The sequence below is a fragment of the Taudactylus pleione genome, unplaced genomic scaffold (assembly GCF_031769625.1).
Source record: "Taudactylus pleione unplaced genomic scaffold, aTauple2 ptg000101l, whole genome shotgun sequence".
Taxonomy (NCBI): Eukaryota; Metazoa; Chordata; class Amphibia; order Anura; family Myobatrachidae; genus Taudactylus; species Taudactylus pleione.
In genome coordinates this window covers 816,015-832,030 of record NW_028284503.1, presented here as the reverse complement: position 1 = coordinate 832,030, position 16,016 = coordinate 816,015, and the positions used below count along the sequence as shown (strand labels likewise).

General features: G+C 47.8%; 1 protein-coding gene across 1 annotated transcript in view; it reads right to left on the bottom strand.

Moving 5' to 3' along the window:
* The window catches only part of DUSP16 (dual specificity phosphatase 16), a 36,130-nt gene that overhangs the window by 5,602 nt on the left and 14,512 nt on the right, over positions 1–16,016 (bottom strand). Inside the window, exons 2-4 of the mRNA XM_088470611.1 lie at positions 8,172–8,697; positions 2,843–2,981; positions 1,092–1,255 (exon numbers count right to left, since the gene is read on the bottom strand). Of these exons, the coding sequence (XP_088326737.1) occupies positions 1,092–1,255; positions 2,843–2,981; positions 8,172–8,402 (534 nt within the window). The 5' untranslated portion in view covers positions 8,403–8,697. The remainder of the gene's footprint in view (positions 1–1,091; positions 1,256–2,842; positions 2,982–8,171; positions 8,698–16,016) is intronic.

Genomic DNA, 16,016 nt, shown 5'->3' with positions numbered 1-16,016 from the left:
ATAATGTGAGATGATAATCACAGGACTAAAGATCACAGAGCTAAAGTACGTTTATGAAGAGGCAGAATTTATTCTATGGGCACCAGACTCCCTGCCTGTAACAACACAGCGTGGAGCACATAATCAGTATGACATACCGACCTTAGCCCAGCGGATGAAATACAGACGCCGGAAGTCCGCAGGATGAAGATCCTGACCGCACCTGGTAAGTATGCTAACCTCCCCCCTAGTGTCTAACCTCTCCCCCTAGTGTCTAACCTCTCCCCCTAGTGTCTAACCTCTCCCCCCTAGTGTCTAACCTCTCCCCCCTAGTGTCTAACCTCTCCCCCCTAGTGTCTAACCTCTCCCCCCTAGTGTCTAACCTCTCCCCCCTAGTGTCTATCCTCCCCCCCTAGTGTCTAACCTCCCCCCCTAGTGTCTAAACACCCCCCTAGTGTCTAAACACCCCCCTAGCGTCTAACCTCCTCCCCTAGTGTCTATCCTCCCCCCCTAGTGTCTAACCTCCCCCCCTAGTGTCTAACCTCCCCCCGCCTAGTGTCTAACCCCCCCCCCCCTAGTGCCTAACCTCCTCCCCTAGTGCCTAACCTCCTCCCCTAGTGCCTAACCTCCTCCCCTAGTGTCTAACCTCTCCCCAGGGGTGCCTGATACTAACCTCCCCTTCCCCATGCCTAATCCTAACCCTCTCTGGGAGGTGCCTAACCCACCCCTGCGGCTAACAGGTCCCGACGGCCGGCTCACCTACGTTCGGTATGCCGGGCGCGGAGATTTTGGCGTGGGACTGATGATAGGCATCAGTATTTAAACGCCTATCATTAGTCCCATGCCGGGATTTCACAGTCTTGAAGCAAGCGGCTGGCATTTCGACTGCCGACTTCCTGACTACATACCATGGAGCACAAGTTCGCCTCACGCCCTGGTGGGAACGGGTGGCACATGAAGAGGAAGGGCGGCACCTATACTCTATATGTAATTATGAATTATAATTATTATCCTTACAGGTGCACGTAATGTAATAAGGTGATAGAATTAGGGACAATCCGCTGCCCCACGTGCAGGCCCGTCTCTGCGCAGACCGCCGCGTCAGGCCTTACCTTGTTGAGTACGTCCCGCTGGCAGCCCAGGTAGAGATGAGGGAGGATACGGGTGGGGCCTGCGCTGGAGACGGGGAGGCACGGCTGAGAGATGCAGGTGGGCACGATGGAGGCTTTTCCTTCACACAACCCTGGGAAGCAGGAGGCGAACTCAAAGAAGCCACCTGTAACATGGAGAGAAGGGGGGGTGAGGAGTTCATGGCGACACTCCATGCCCGCAGCACGCGCTGGCGTCCTTATACCGTAATAAGTCATATAAACAACATATACACTTTATAAACAAATATAACGTGTGTCAGGTAGAACTCTCAGTGATTAAGGCCTGGAGATTAGTCCCCGGGATAACCCAGGCCGGGCGCCCTGACAGACAACACTCTTCTACGTCTCAGGGTGAGGAGGAAAGCCCCTACCTGCACTGCATGCTGGGAAATATCATCTGAAGGCGGCCGGTGAGTCCGGCACGGGCTAAACCACTGCGGTAGAGGGTACCACCATAAACTATAGCATGCGCTGACTGAACTGTAGTAAACTCTTCTGCCAATAACTGAGGATAATTTGTGTGGGGAAACACTTATTCTCATCTGAGAGAATGATCACAAAGTTGAGAAGCTGTGGGGGGCTCTGGTAACGCCAGGATCTCTGGTGTCAGCTGCTAACCGTTCCGCGTGCCTCAGAGGGGATCGGTATGAAATACCACCGGACGCGGTTCTAATCCCGACTGGTAAATATTTTCATATTCACTAACCTAACCACCCCCCATAACCCTCCCTTAGGGGTGCCTAACCCTAACCACCCCTTCCCCTAGCCTAACCCTCCCGGGGGGAGGTGCCTAACCCTAACTCCCCCTCTGGGAGCCCCTAACCTAACCCCCCCCCCCCGCGGTTGTCCGCACCCGGCTTACCTTCGATCAGGATGCTGGGCGTCGGGCTCCCGGCATAGGTAAAATAACAGGCGTTGGGATTTCGGCGCCAGTCATTAGACCCTTTCCGGGTTTAGACAGTCAGGATGCTGATGGTCGGCATTTAGACCGTCAGCATCACGACTGCATACCCCTCAGAGTACTACATCCGCTATGGTAACGCTGGATTACGCATCTTACAGCGATCACAAAGTCACTCCGTTTATTCCATGGCCCCCGGGACAGAGACCGCCATTACTCAGCCTTTCTATTTCCATCCCGAATAACCACAAAATAAGTGTAAACAGAGAGGGTGCGCCCACGGAAACGGAGGCGATTGGGGAAATGGAAGAATGGAAATGTTGCCTTAATGGAAATTTTCTCCTCGTCCTCCATATTCTACAACATAGTGTCGCTGCAGTTTTTCCGCCACCTTTTCCGCTTGTGCGGAGTAAACCGTGAACACTGTAACACCACGCGCACACAAAATGGCTTCTTTACACCTTTCACTGACTAACTCGGCGTCACATCAGCACAGCAGGAAATATAAAGACTTACGGGAGGGTTTTCAAACTGCGTCATTACAGTGCAGATGGTTAGATCAAATTGACTGAGCTAATGGTCACCTGTGCTAAAGCAGGCATACCCTTAAAACCTGGACTGTAATGGCAGAGTTTGGGAACCTCTGACCTTTTTTTTTTTGTTTGTTTTTGTTTTGCATCAAAAAGACTTTCTGAAATCTATATAAAGCTGCTCACTGGGTCCGACAAAAATTGTGCTAAGAACAGATCCGCTCCCTCCAGGTCTGTCCCCGGTGACCCTGGCGAGGGCGGCGATATTACACTGCGGTTACCTGCCAACAGGTGCACGTTGCTGAACAGCTCCAGCTTCCCGAGCAGCACGGACAGGAAACAGTCAGAGGGCAGCGAGGACAGATCCGCCGTGCTCTGATCGTACACAACCACCTGCTGCACAGGGTACTCCAGCTCCACCTGCAATAACATAGCGCAACGTGAATAGGGGCAGAGGAACGCCAGAAATGTTCTACAAACTCATCCCTGTGTCGCTGGTACCTCTACCGTCTCCATGTATATAACGGCACTGAGCTACGTCTATGTACTGCGTGTAAGTCAGTATCCTCCCTTATTCTGTATGTATATAACGGCACTGAGCTACGTCTATGTACTGCGTGTAAGTCAGTATCCTTCCTTATTCTGTATGTATATAACGGCACTGAGCTACGTCTATGTACTGCGTGTAATTCTGTATCCTCCCTTATTCTGTATGTGTATAACGGCACTGAGCTACGTCTATGTACTGCGTGTAATTCTGTATCCTCCCTTATTCTGTATGTGTATAACAGCACTGAGCTACGTCTATGTACTGCGTGTAATTCTGTATCCTCCCTTATTCTGTATGTGTATAACGGCACTGAGCTACGTCTATGTACTGCATGTAAGTCAGTATCCTCCCTTATTCTGTATGTATATAACGGCACTGAGCTACGTCTATGTACTGCGTGTAAGTCACTATCCTTCCTTATTCTGTATGTATATAACGGCACTGAGCTACGTCTATGTACTGCGTGTAAGTCACTATCCTTCCTTATTCTGTATGTATATAACGGCACTGAGCTACGTCTATGTACTGCGTGTAATTCTGTATCCTCCCTTATTCTGTATGTATATAACGGCACTGAGCTACGTCTATGTACTGCGTGTAATTCTGTATCCTCCCTTATTCTGTATGTATATATAACGGCACTGAGCTACGTCTATGTACTGTGTGTAAGTCACTATCCTTCCTTATTCTGTATGTATATAACGGCACTGAGCTACGTCTATGTACTGCGTGTAATTCTGTATCCTCCCTTATTCTGTATGTATATAACGGCACTGAGCTACGTCTATGTACTGCGTGTAAGTCAGTATCCTCCCTTATTCTGTATGTATATAACGGCACTGAGCTACGTCTATGTACTGCGTGTAAGTCACTATCCTTCCTTATTCTGTATGTATATAACGGCACTGAGCTACGTCTATGTACTGCGTGTAAGTCAGTATCCTCCCTTATTCTGTATGTATATAACGGCACTGAGCTACGTCTATGTACTGTGTGTAAGTCACTATCCTTCCTTATTCTGTATGTATATAACGGCACTGAGCTACGTCTATGTACTGCGTGTAATTCTGTATCCTCCCTTATTCTGTATGTGTATAACGGCACTGAGCTACGTCTATGTACTGCGTGTAATTCAGTATCCTCCCTTATTCTGTATGTGTATAACGGCACTGAGCTACGTCTATGTACTGCGTGTAATTCTGTATCCTCCCTTATTCTGTATGTGTATAACGGCACTGAGCTACGTCTATGTACTGCGTGTAATTCTGTATCCTCCCTTATTCTGTATGTATATAACGGCACTGAGCTACGTCTATGTACTGCGTGTAAGTCAGTATCCTCCCTTATTCTGTATGTATATAACGGCACTGAGCTACGTCTATGTACTGCGTGTAATTCTGTATCCTCCCTTATTCTGTATGTGTATAACGGCACTGAGCTACGTCTATGTACTGCGTGTAAGTCAGTATCCTCCCTTATTCTGTATGTGTATAACGGCACTGAGCTACGTCTATGTACTGTGTGTAATTCTGTATCCTCCCTTATTCTGTATGTATATAACGGCACTGAGCTACGTCTATGTACTGCGTGTAATTCTGTATCCTCCCTTATTCTGTATGTGTATAACGGCACTGAGCTACGTCTATGTACTGCGTGTAATTCTGTATCCTCCCTTATTCTGTATGTATATAACGGCACTGAGCTACGTCTATGTACTGCGTGTAAGTCAGTATCCTCCCTTATTCTGTATGTATATAACGGCACTGAGCTACGTCTATGTACTGCGTGTAAGTCAGTATCCTCCCTTATTCTGTATGTATATAACAGCACTGAGCTACGTCTATGTACTGCGTGTAAGTCAGTATCCTCCCTTATTCTGTATGTATATAACAGCACTGAGCTACGTCTATGTACTGCGTGTAATTCTGTATCCTCCCTTATTCTGTATGTATATAACGGCACTGAGCTACGTCTATGTACTGCGTGTAATTCTGTATCCTCCCTTATTCTGTATGTATATATAACGGCACTGAGCTACGTCTATGTACTGTGTGTAAGTCAGTATCCTCCCTTATTCTGTATATATATAACGGCACTGAGCTACGTCTATGTACTGCGTGTAATTCTGTATCCTCCCTTATTCTGTATGTGTATAACGGCACTGAGCTACGTCTATGTACTGCGTGTAATTCTGTATCCTCCCTTATTCTGTATGTATATAACGGCACTGAGCTACGTCTATGTACTGCGTGTAATTCAGTATCCTCCCTTATTCTGTATGTGTATAACGGCACTGAGCTACGTCTATGTACTGCGTGTAATTCTGTATCCTCCCTTATTCTGTATGTGTATAACGGCACTGAGCTACGTCTATGTACTGCGTGTAAGTCAGTATCCTCCCTTATTCTGTATGTATATAACGGCACTGAGCTACGTCTATGTACTGTGTGTAAGTCAGTATCCTCCCTTATTCTGTATGTGTATAACGGCACTGAGCTACGTCTATGTACTGCGTGTAAGTCAGTATCCTCCCTTATTCTGTATGTATATAACGGCACTGAGCTACGTCTATGTACTGCGTGTAAGTCAGTATCCTCCCTTATTCTGTATGTATATAACGGCACTGAGCTACGTCTATGTACTGCGTGTAATTCTGTATCCTCCCTTATTCTGTATGTATATAACGGCACTGAGCTACGTCTATGTACTGCGTGTAATTCTGTATCCTCCCTTATTCTGTATGTGTATAACAGCACTGAGCTACGTCTATGTACTGCGTGTAATTCTGTATCCTCCCTTATTCTGTATGTATATAACGGCACTGGGCTACGTCTATGTACTGCGTGTAATTCTGTATCCTCCCTTATTCTGTATGTGTATAACGGCACTGAGCTACGTCTATGTACTGCGTGTAATTCTGTATCCTCCCTTATTCTGTATGTGTATAACGGCACTGAGCTACGTCTATGTACTGCGTGTAAGTCAGTATCCTCCCTTATTCTGTATGTGTATAACGGCACTGAGCTACGTCTATGTACTGCGTGTAATTCTGTATCCTCCCTTATTCTGTATGTGTATAACGGCACTGAGCTACGTCTATGTACTGCGTGTAAGTCAGTATCCTCCCTTATTCTGTATGTGTATAACGGCACTGAGCTACGTCTATGTACTGTGTGTAAGTCAGTATCCTCCCTTATTCTGTATATGTATAACGGCACTGAGCTACGTCTATGTACTGCGTGTAATTCTGTATCCTCCCTTATTCTGTATGTATATAACGGCACTGAGCTACGTCTATGTACTGTGTGTAAGTCAGTATCCTCCCTTATTCTGTATGTGTATAACGGCACTGAGCTACGTCTATGTACTGCGTGTAAGTCAGTATCCTCCCTTATTCTGTATGTATATAACGGCACTGAGCTACGTCTATGTACTGCGTGTAAGTCAGTATCCTCCCTTATTCTGTATGTGTATAACGGCACTGAGCTACGTCTATGTACTGCGTGTAAGTCACTATCCTCCCTTATTCTGTATGTATATAACGGCACTGAGCTACGTCTATGTACTGTGTGTAATTCTGTATCCTCCCTTATTCTGTATGTATATAACGGCACTGAGCTACGTCTATGTACTGCGTGTAATTCTGTATCCTCCCTTATTCTGTATGTATATAATGGCACTGAGCTACGTCTATGTACTGCGTGTAATTAACTATCCTCCCTTATTCTGTATGTGTATAACGGCACTGAGCTACGTCTATGTACTGCGTGTAATTCTGTATCCTCCCTTATTCTGTATGTGTATAACGGCACTGTGCTACGTCTATGTACTGCGTGTAAGTCAGTATCCTCCCTTATTCTGTATATATATAACGGCACTGAGCTACGTCTATGTACTGCGTGTAAGTCAGTATCCTCCCTTATTCTGTATGTATATAACGGCACTGAGCTACGTCTATGTACTGCGTGTAAGTCAGTATCCTCCCTTATTCTGTATGTGTATAACGGCACTGAGCTACGTCTATGTACTGCGTGTAAGTCACTATCCTCCCTTATTCTGTATGTATATAACGGCACTGAGCTACGTCTATGTACTGTGTGTAATTCTGTATCCTCCCTTATTCTGTATGTATATAACGGCACTGAGCTACGTCTATGTACTGCGTGTAATTCTGTATCCTCCCTTATTCTGTATGTATATAATGGCACTGAGCTACGTCTATGTACTGCGTGTAATTAACTATCCTCCCTTATTCTGTATGTGTATAACGGCACTGAGCTACGTCTATGTACTGCGTGTAATTCTGTATCCTCCCTTATTCTGTATGTGTATAACGGCACTGTGCTACGTCTATGTACTGCGTGTAAGTCAGTATCCTCCCTTATTCTGTATATATATAACGGCACTGAGCTACGTCTATGTACTGCGTGTAAGTCAGTATCCTCCCTTATTCTGTATGTGTATAACGGCACTGAGCTACGTCTATGTACTGCGTGTAAGTCCGTATCCTCCCTTATTCTGTATGTGTATAACGGCACTGAGCTACGTCTATGTACTGCGTGTAATTCTGTATCCTCCCTTATTCTGTATGTGTATAACGGCACTGAGCTACGTCTATGTACTGCGTGTAATTCTGTATCCTCCCTTATTCTGTATGTGTATAACGGCACTGAGCTACGTCTATGTACTGCGTGTAATTCTGTATCCTCCCTTATTCTGTATGTATATATAACGGCACTGAGCTACGTCTATGTACTGTGTGTAAGTCAGTATCCTCCCTTATTCTGTATGTGTATAACGGCACTGAGCTACGTCTATGTACTGTGTGTAAGTCAGTATCCTCCCTTATTCTGTATGTGTATAACGGCACTGAGCTACGTCTATGTACTGCGTGTAAGTCTGAGTATCTGAAGTCTGATTACTATGTAATGACAGCCGCTGGCTGCACCTAATGCGGCTTCCCCATCACACTGGCGGCTCTCAGGGATCTGTAATAATCGCCATTAAGCGCCCTGTTTCTCCGCTCCGTTGCTACCCCCCTGGTCAGTGCCAGCGCTCACCTTCTGCTTGGCGGAGTGCTGGATCAGTTCCGCCACCTGCACCTTGTCTTGCTGTAGCCGCCTCTTCATCAGTTTGGAGCAGTTAATGTTGATGGCGTCCAGAATGTGAGCCGCGTTATACTCCACAAAGGGGCGGCTGTCTATCAGAAGCACCTTCTCCGTCCCCCCTTCCATCCAGAGCACCAGCTTGTCCACAGTCAGCAGCTGGCACCGGGGGCCCTCGGCAGCCATGACAGCACCCGGAGTCACGGGGGGATAGGGGTGGTGTGGCAGGGGATCTCACGAACGTGTCTGGTGCATGGCGCAGCGCGCTTGGTCAGGGCATTCTGCACGGGAACGGAGAGAGAGGCAACGGGGCAGCTCCTCTGGTGTCCGGGAAAGCTCCGCTCTCTGCTCCTGGACGTGGAGTTTAATAACTTCGGAGCAGAGATGTTTCTACGATGTGTAAGTCTGACATCACTCCGTCACCCCCTCTCAGCCCCTGGCAGACGTTATTGGGGGGACGTCAGGAGAAGAGAGGGAGATTCTGGGGGGGAAAGACGGGATAAGGGTGAATAAAACATGCAGTAAATTCATTCAGGGACACAGAAAGGAGCAGAGTGAGGTCATCAGTATTATGTTCAGTCACAAGGAGGAAATCCAGAGCAACAGATGACTGCGAGCAGAGCAAGGCTATTTAACCCCGTCTGCTCCACACAGGGAGAGGGGGAAAAGGACATCTAGATTCCTCTCACAGAGCCGGACTCGGCGGCCATTTTGTCCTCCCACGACCTCAGTTATGAAGTAACAGAGCTGGTAGTGGGAGGGAGAGTAACGGGGGCCCCAAATCGCCCAGCACGTTCCATGCAACTAATTACCACCAAGCTAGCTTCCACAACGCTCAGCATATACCCATCAGTCACCTGTGGCCCCCTCCATGAGGTCTACGGGGGTCCCTGTCAGGGTTCTGCATCCTGCTTTCACAGGTGACATATAACACAAATGCTAATCTGATCAGTGGCACTTCCAGCAGGGTGACCGCAGAGCGTTCCGCAACCTGTTCAACTGCTGAGCTCAACGCCAGCACACAGGTTTCTTGTGCAAATATATGAGCTCACCCTGCAGGACAACAACATGTAGAAAACTCTGCAATATACTCAGTAGCCATAACACGCGGGTAAGATATGTGCAGAACGCCAGCTGTGCTGGTACAGAGCGGACAGGGGGAGGCCGGGGCCCAAACTGCCAAATAATAGATTTCTCTGATATATTGCAGGGAAACTACATGAAACAGATAAGAGCTGAGCGTGTTCTCCAGGGTTCCAGTTTTATTTATCATATATAACATATTATTATTATTATACAGTATATAAGTCCACTTTACGTGTTTTTATGAGAAGATAATGTGGTGGAAGGAGAACACCTGTACAGTGACTGATGATCTCCTTACACTGCACAGGGGGATACGGGGCACAGTGCGGGCAGTTACAGAGCTGCTGGGATACGGGGCACAGTGCGGGCAGTTACAGAGATGCTGGGATAAGGGGCACAGTGCGGGCAGTTACAGAGATGCTGGGATAAGGGGCACAGTGCGGGCAGTTACAGAGCTGCTGGGGTACGGGGCACAGTGCGGGCAGTTACAGAGCTGTATGGGATACGGGGCACAGTGCGGGCAGTTACAGAGCTGTATGGGATACGGGCACAGTGCGGGCAGTTACAGAGCTGCTGGGATACGGGGCACAGTGCGGGCAGTTACACAGCTGCTGGGATACGGGGCACAGTGCGGGCAGTTACACAGCTGCTGGGATACGGGGCACAGTGCGGGCAGTTACAGAGCTGCTGGGATACGGGGCACAGTGCGGGCAGTTACAGAGCTGCTGGGATACGGGGCACAGTGCGGGCAGTTACAGAGCTGCTGGGGTACGGGGCACAGTGCGGGCAGTTACAGAGCTGCTGGGGTACGGGGCACAGTGCGGGCAGTTACAGAGCTGCTGGGGTACGGGGCACAGTGCGGGCAGTTACAGAGCTGCTGGGGTACGGGGCACAGTGCGGGCAGTTACAGAGCTGCTGGGGTACGGGGCACAGTGCGGGCAGTTACAGTGCTGCTGGGATACGGGGCACAGTGCGGGCAGTTACAGAGCTGAGCTACAAATCAGATCACACAGAATGAATTTATATTACATTACAGCGTTTTCCGCCTTCATCCAGCTGTGGTCACTCATCCTGCAACTTGTACTAAATATATTGCTTAACCTTTTTGTGTTTTCTGTGCTTTTCAGCAGTGTTTCTGTACCATCTACACACAACACACCGCTGGTCACTATATGGTTGTACCCCATACAGGATGGGCAGAGCAGCGGATGACTATATAAGTGGCACAGAAAACGCAGACCCTGGTTCCCGGCAGAGGATTTTGTCAGAGAACGTCACTGGCCTCCTTGTCTTCCGCAGGGGAATAATTAGCACTCTCCGTGATTCAGCTAAAGAGTACAGATTGCAACAGCAGGTAGCATGAAAGAGTGGATTTAATATTAACCGCCTGAGATCACCGGGGTCACTGATAAAGCTCCGGCAATTAGGTGAAAGATTAAACCAGAGACTGTTGACAATGTTGAGACATTTTCTAGCCGGTAACTTCCAGCGAGTCCTTTAATCCCTTAAAATAAGGCCCAGATTTATCAACGAGCGATATTCTTGTTATCACCCGTTACTCATCATAAATGATGCTCCAACCAATCAGCTCCTAACTGTCATGTGCTTGAAAAGTGACAGGAGCATCATTTAATGAGTGATAACAGAATATCACTTGTTAATAAATCTGGGCCTCTGCTACATAGGGCTGAATTTACTCTCAGGATAGTAAAGAAAGGTTGCTGCGAATGTCATCTATTATAGTCTGCAGGCCTCTATTCCCTTTACAGTCTGCAGGCCTCTATTCCCTTTACAGTCTGCAGGCCTCTATTCCCTTTACAGTCTGCAGGCCTCTATTCCCTTTACAGTCTGCAGGCCTCTATTCCCTTTACAGTCTGCAGGCCTCTATTCCAGTTATAGCCTGCAGGCCTCTATTCCAGTTATAGCCTGCAGGCCTCTATTCCAGTTATAGTCTGCAGGCCTCTATTCCCTTTATAGTCTGCAGGCCTCTATTCCACACCCATCACTGCCAACTGCAATTATTCTGAAACGCCACGCTTACTGGGTCTAACGACTGATGCGGCAGCAGCCGCCACCCGCTAAAGGTACCCACGTCTAGAGGGCGACACAGGCGGGAACTGCGCCGTGAAGCCCTGAGGATATAGAACTCCCGTAATCCTGGGCATATCGTTTATAGATTATTACAAGAATCTCAGTTATGAGGAAACGTATAAAAGTTGATGTTACCAAAGTGACGTTTACATCCGCCGTTCCCCGGTGCATTTTATGCAGCGTTACACAGATATTATTCAATACGGATTACAAGAGCGATTCCTCTTAGCTGTAGGACAGGCAGTTCTCTCAGGAAGATTCAGGAAAGGGATTTTTACAGTAAGAGCAGTATTGATTTTATATCAAGCAACCTAGGGAGCTTGGCACTGGCACAAACAGTATTACAGGTAAGTCCAGCCCCGGATCACACACTGGTTATGCAAATCCTTCTACTGGTGATGGTCCAGGGGCGGAGATATGCCGCAACGCGATGAGGCTGTTACCAGAAAACAACACTTCAATGTATAGAAACAGTGAGTGATTGACAGGTAGTGACGTGGGGGGGTCGGCCGAATGTAGGCGTGCCAGTGCGTTTCAGCGCCGTTGCAGGGGTCGTGCATAAATTATCCACTATGATGCCCTACACAGCCTGAGGCCTGATAGCGTGCGCTGAAGTTGGTAATATCTGAGTAGGGTCAGGGCTTGTGCAAGTGCGCGTGAGGCTGCGATGGTGCTCGATTGTACCGATGGTTTCGCAGTCTTGCTAAACATCACGGATGTGTGCTAAGTAAAGTGGGCGTCCTTATGTAGTGCTGCGAATGGATTAGCATACTATCGCAGTTGAACTGCGTGCGTAATCGTTATTGCAATCGCAGCTGTGTTCCTTGCTGAATCAGGACCAATGTTTCCTAAAATATATAAAGGCCTCCCCCCCCTTCCATATGTACACCTTCATCCTAAACTTTCATGTAATGTTCGTTCCCTATTAGATAGCGAGCTCACTTGACCAGGGGCCTTTTCACTTGTCCTGTGTAATATTTAGCTATTACAGATAAACGAAGGCAGAGTTTCCCAAACTTCATCATTACAGTCCAGGTTTTAAGGCTATCCATGCCTGAGCACAGGTGACCTAATTAGCACCTCAGTCAATTTAATTTAACCATCTGGACTCAAGCATGGATATCCGTAAAACCTGGCCTGTAATGGCGGAGTTGGAAAATCTCTGAAGTATGGCTTAATGGAGCTCTGATTCCTCACGGAGGGCCACTGATTCTGTGGTGAACGCAAATTCTGTCACGACTGCGACTCCGTACACAGCGGTTCATCAAAAATCTGTCAATTCCGCAGTCACCAGGATTTGTACAGATCCGCCCATCAGCGGCGTCTCGGATGGTTGCTCAAATTGTCTGCCGGACATCAGCCACCGTAGCCACAGTAACTGCGTACACAGGCGCCCCCGAAACCTTGCCGACATGCCTGTGTTTGACTCCTCACCACAGTTATCTCCCACAAACGCTGACTGAGGGGGGATTTCAATTGTTTTCTCGCACTTGTAGCGCCTATCTATGGTGATGGGCAATGTTCAATGGTTTGTGCCGTTGGGTGCATGTCGCGCCCAAATGCACCAGGATTAGCGCGCTGCCTTAACGGGCCTTAAAGAGCCCGACTTTGGCTGGACTTCTGCTCAAGACGGTGCAAGCAGAAATAATGGGCGTCTGCGGCACAAACAACTGAATACTGCCTGTCACTTTAGATGGGAGCTGCGCGCTTGTAAACAGTTGAATTCTCCCCTGACAGTCAATCACTTGGTGTCAAAATCCTCACTACGACCGCCACTGATAATCTATCGGAATGCATTCACAGTGCGACTCCGAGGCATACGTAGTACAAAAATAATCGCTCAGCTCCGTAAAGATCACCATTGTGTCCCCGAGTCTCGCTGTTGGAGCCGTATACCGCGACTAAACCTTTATTCACATATCATAATAAGAACTGTACAGCGCAACTACTCTCCAATTAGTCTTCAGTACCTACAGACACCAGAGCCTATGGCCGGCCTGTTCCTCGTGTCAGATAAGATAAGTGACTGGTACTGGGGTGTGGCGTGCCAATGGCGGATACGAAGAGCATGGACCACCTGCCATTCAAGGAGGAACCAGTGACATCACTGAGAATGCAGCCTATCCAGTCACTAGTAACCAGTGACATCACTGAGAGTGCAGCCTATCCATTCACTAGGAACCAGTGACATCACTGAGAGTGCAGCCTATCCATTCACTAGGAATCAGTGACATCACTGAGAGTGCAGCCTATCCAGTCACTGGGCACCAGTGACATCACTGAGAATGCAGCCTATTCAGTCACTAGTAACCAGTGACATCACTGAGAGTGCAGCCTATCCATTCACTAGGAATCAGTGACATCACTGAGAGTGCAGCCTATCCAGTCACTGGGCACCAGTGACATCACTGAGAATGCAGCCTATTCAGTCACTAGTAACCAGTGACATCACTGAGAATGCAGCCTATCCTGTCACTAGGAGCAGGTGACATCACTGAGAATACAGCCTATTCAGTCACTAGTAACCAGTGACATCACTGAGAATGCAGCCTATCCAGTCACTAGGAGCCAGTGACATCACTGAGAATGCAGCCTTATCCAGTCTCTAGGAGTCAGTGACATCACTGAGAGTGCAGCCTATTCAGTCACTAGGAGTCAGTGACATCACTGAGAATGCAGCCTATTCAGTCACTAGTAACATCACTGAGAATGCAGCCTATCCAGTCATTAGGAGCCAGTGACATCACTGAGAATGAGAATGCAGCCTATCCAGTCACTAGGAGCCAGTGACATCACTGAGAATACAGCCTATCCAGTCACTAGGAGCCAGTGACATCACTGAGAATGAGAATGCAGCCTATCCAGTCACTAGGAGCCAGTGACATCACTGAGAATGAGAATGCAGCCTATTCAGTCACTAGGAGTCAGTGACATCACTGAGAATGCAGCCTATCCAGTCACTAGGAGCCAGTGATATCACTGAGAATGCAGCCTATCCACTCACTAGGAGCTAGTAACATCACTGAGAATGTAGCCTATCCAGTCACTAGGAGCTAGTGACATCACTGAGAATGCAGCCTATTCAGTCACTAGGAGCCAGTGACATCACTAAGAATGCAGCCTATTCAGTCACTAGTAACCAGTGACATCACTGAGGATGCAGCCTATTCAGTCACTAGGAGCCAGTGACATCACTGAGAATGCAGCCTATTCAGTCACTAGTAACCAGTGACATCACTGAGGATGCAGCCTATTCAGTCACTAGGAGCCAGTGACATCACTGAGAATGCAGCCTATTCAGTCACTAGTAACCAGTGACATCACTGAGAATGCAGCCTATCCAGTCACTAGGAGCCAGTGACATCACTGAGAATGAGAATGCAGCCTATTCAGTCACTAGGAGTCAGTGACATCACTGAGAATGCAGCCTATCCAGTCACTAGGAGCCAGTGATATCACTGAGAATGCAGCCTATCCACTCACTAGGAGCTAGTAACATCACTGAGAATGTAGCCTATCCAGTCACTAGGAGCTAGTGACATCACTGAGAATGCAGCCTATTCAGTCACTAGGAGCCAGTGACATCACTAAGAATGCAGCCTATTCAGTCACTAGTAACCAGTGACATCACTGAGGATGCAGCCTATTCAGTCACTAGGAGCCAGTGACATCACTGAGAATGCAGCCTATTCAGTCACTAGTAACCAGTGACATCACTGAGGATGCAGCCTATTCAGTCACTAGGAGCCAGTGACATCACTGAGAATGCAGCCTATCCACTCACTAGGAGCTAGTGACATCACTGAGAATGCAGCCTATCCAGTCACTAGGAGCTAGTGACATCACTGAGAATGCAGCCTATTCAGTCACTAGGAGCCAGTGACATCACTGAGAATGCAGCCTATTCAGTCACTAGTAACCCGTGACATCACTGAGAGTGCAGCCTATTTAGTCACTAGAAACCAGTGACATCACTGAGAGTGCAGCCTATTCAGTCACTAGTAACCCGTGACATCACTGAGAGTGCAGCCTATTTAGTCACTAGTAACCAGTGACATCACTGAGGGTGCAGCCTATTCAGTCACTAGGAGCCAGTGACATCACTGAGAATGCAGCCTATCCACTCACTAGGAGCTAGTGACATCACTGAGAATGCAGCCTATCAAATAGTGGCAATAATAATTAAGTACACAAGACATTTACCGCATTAACCTGTAACACTGCATGTGCTTAAATGTTTTACAGGAAATGCATCAAACATTCTATACAAAAAAAGTGTATGAAAAACTTACCTGCAATGTACCAATAAGTAGAATTATCAGAGAAGAAAAGCAGTGTATGCAGTGCGCCTGGCCTCTGGTAACCTGTGCTGTGCACATGCAGAGATGAAGTCATCCTATCTTTGGCCTTGTAATAAAATGCCCTCATCCAGTTTATGCAGAGATAAGGGTGAGCGGTGAGCTCACACTGGGAGCTGGGTGTGGAGGCGCTGTCCTATCACATAGGAGTGTTCCTGGCCTGATACAAAGTGCAGGAGAAGTGAGTGTTCCAGACACATGTGGGTCATTTAACTGCTTCCTAGCACCCATCAACTCCCAGTTACCATCCAACAACTGGAGGCAG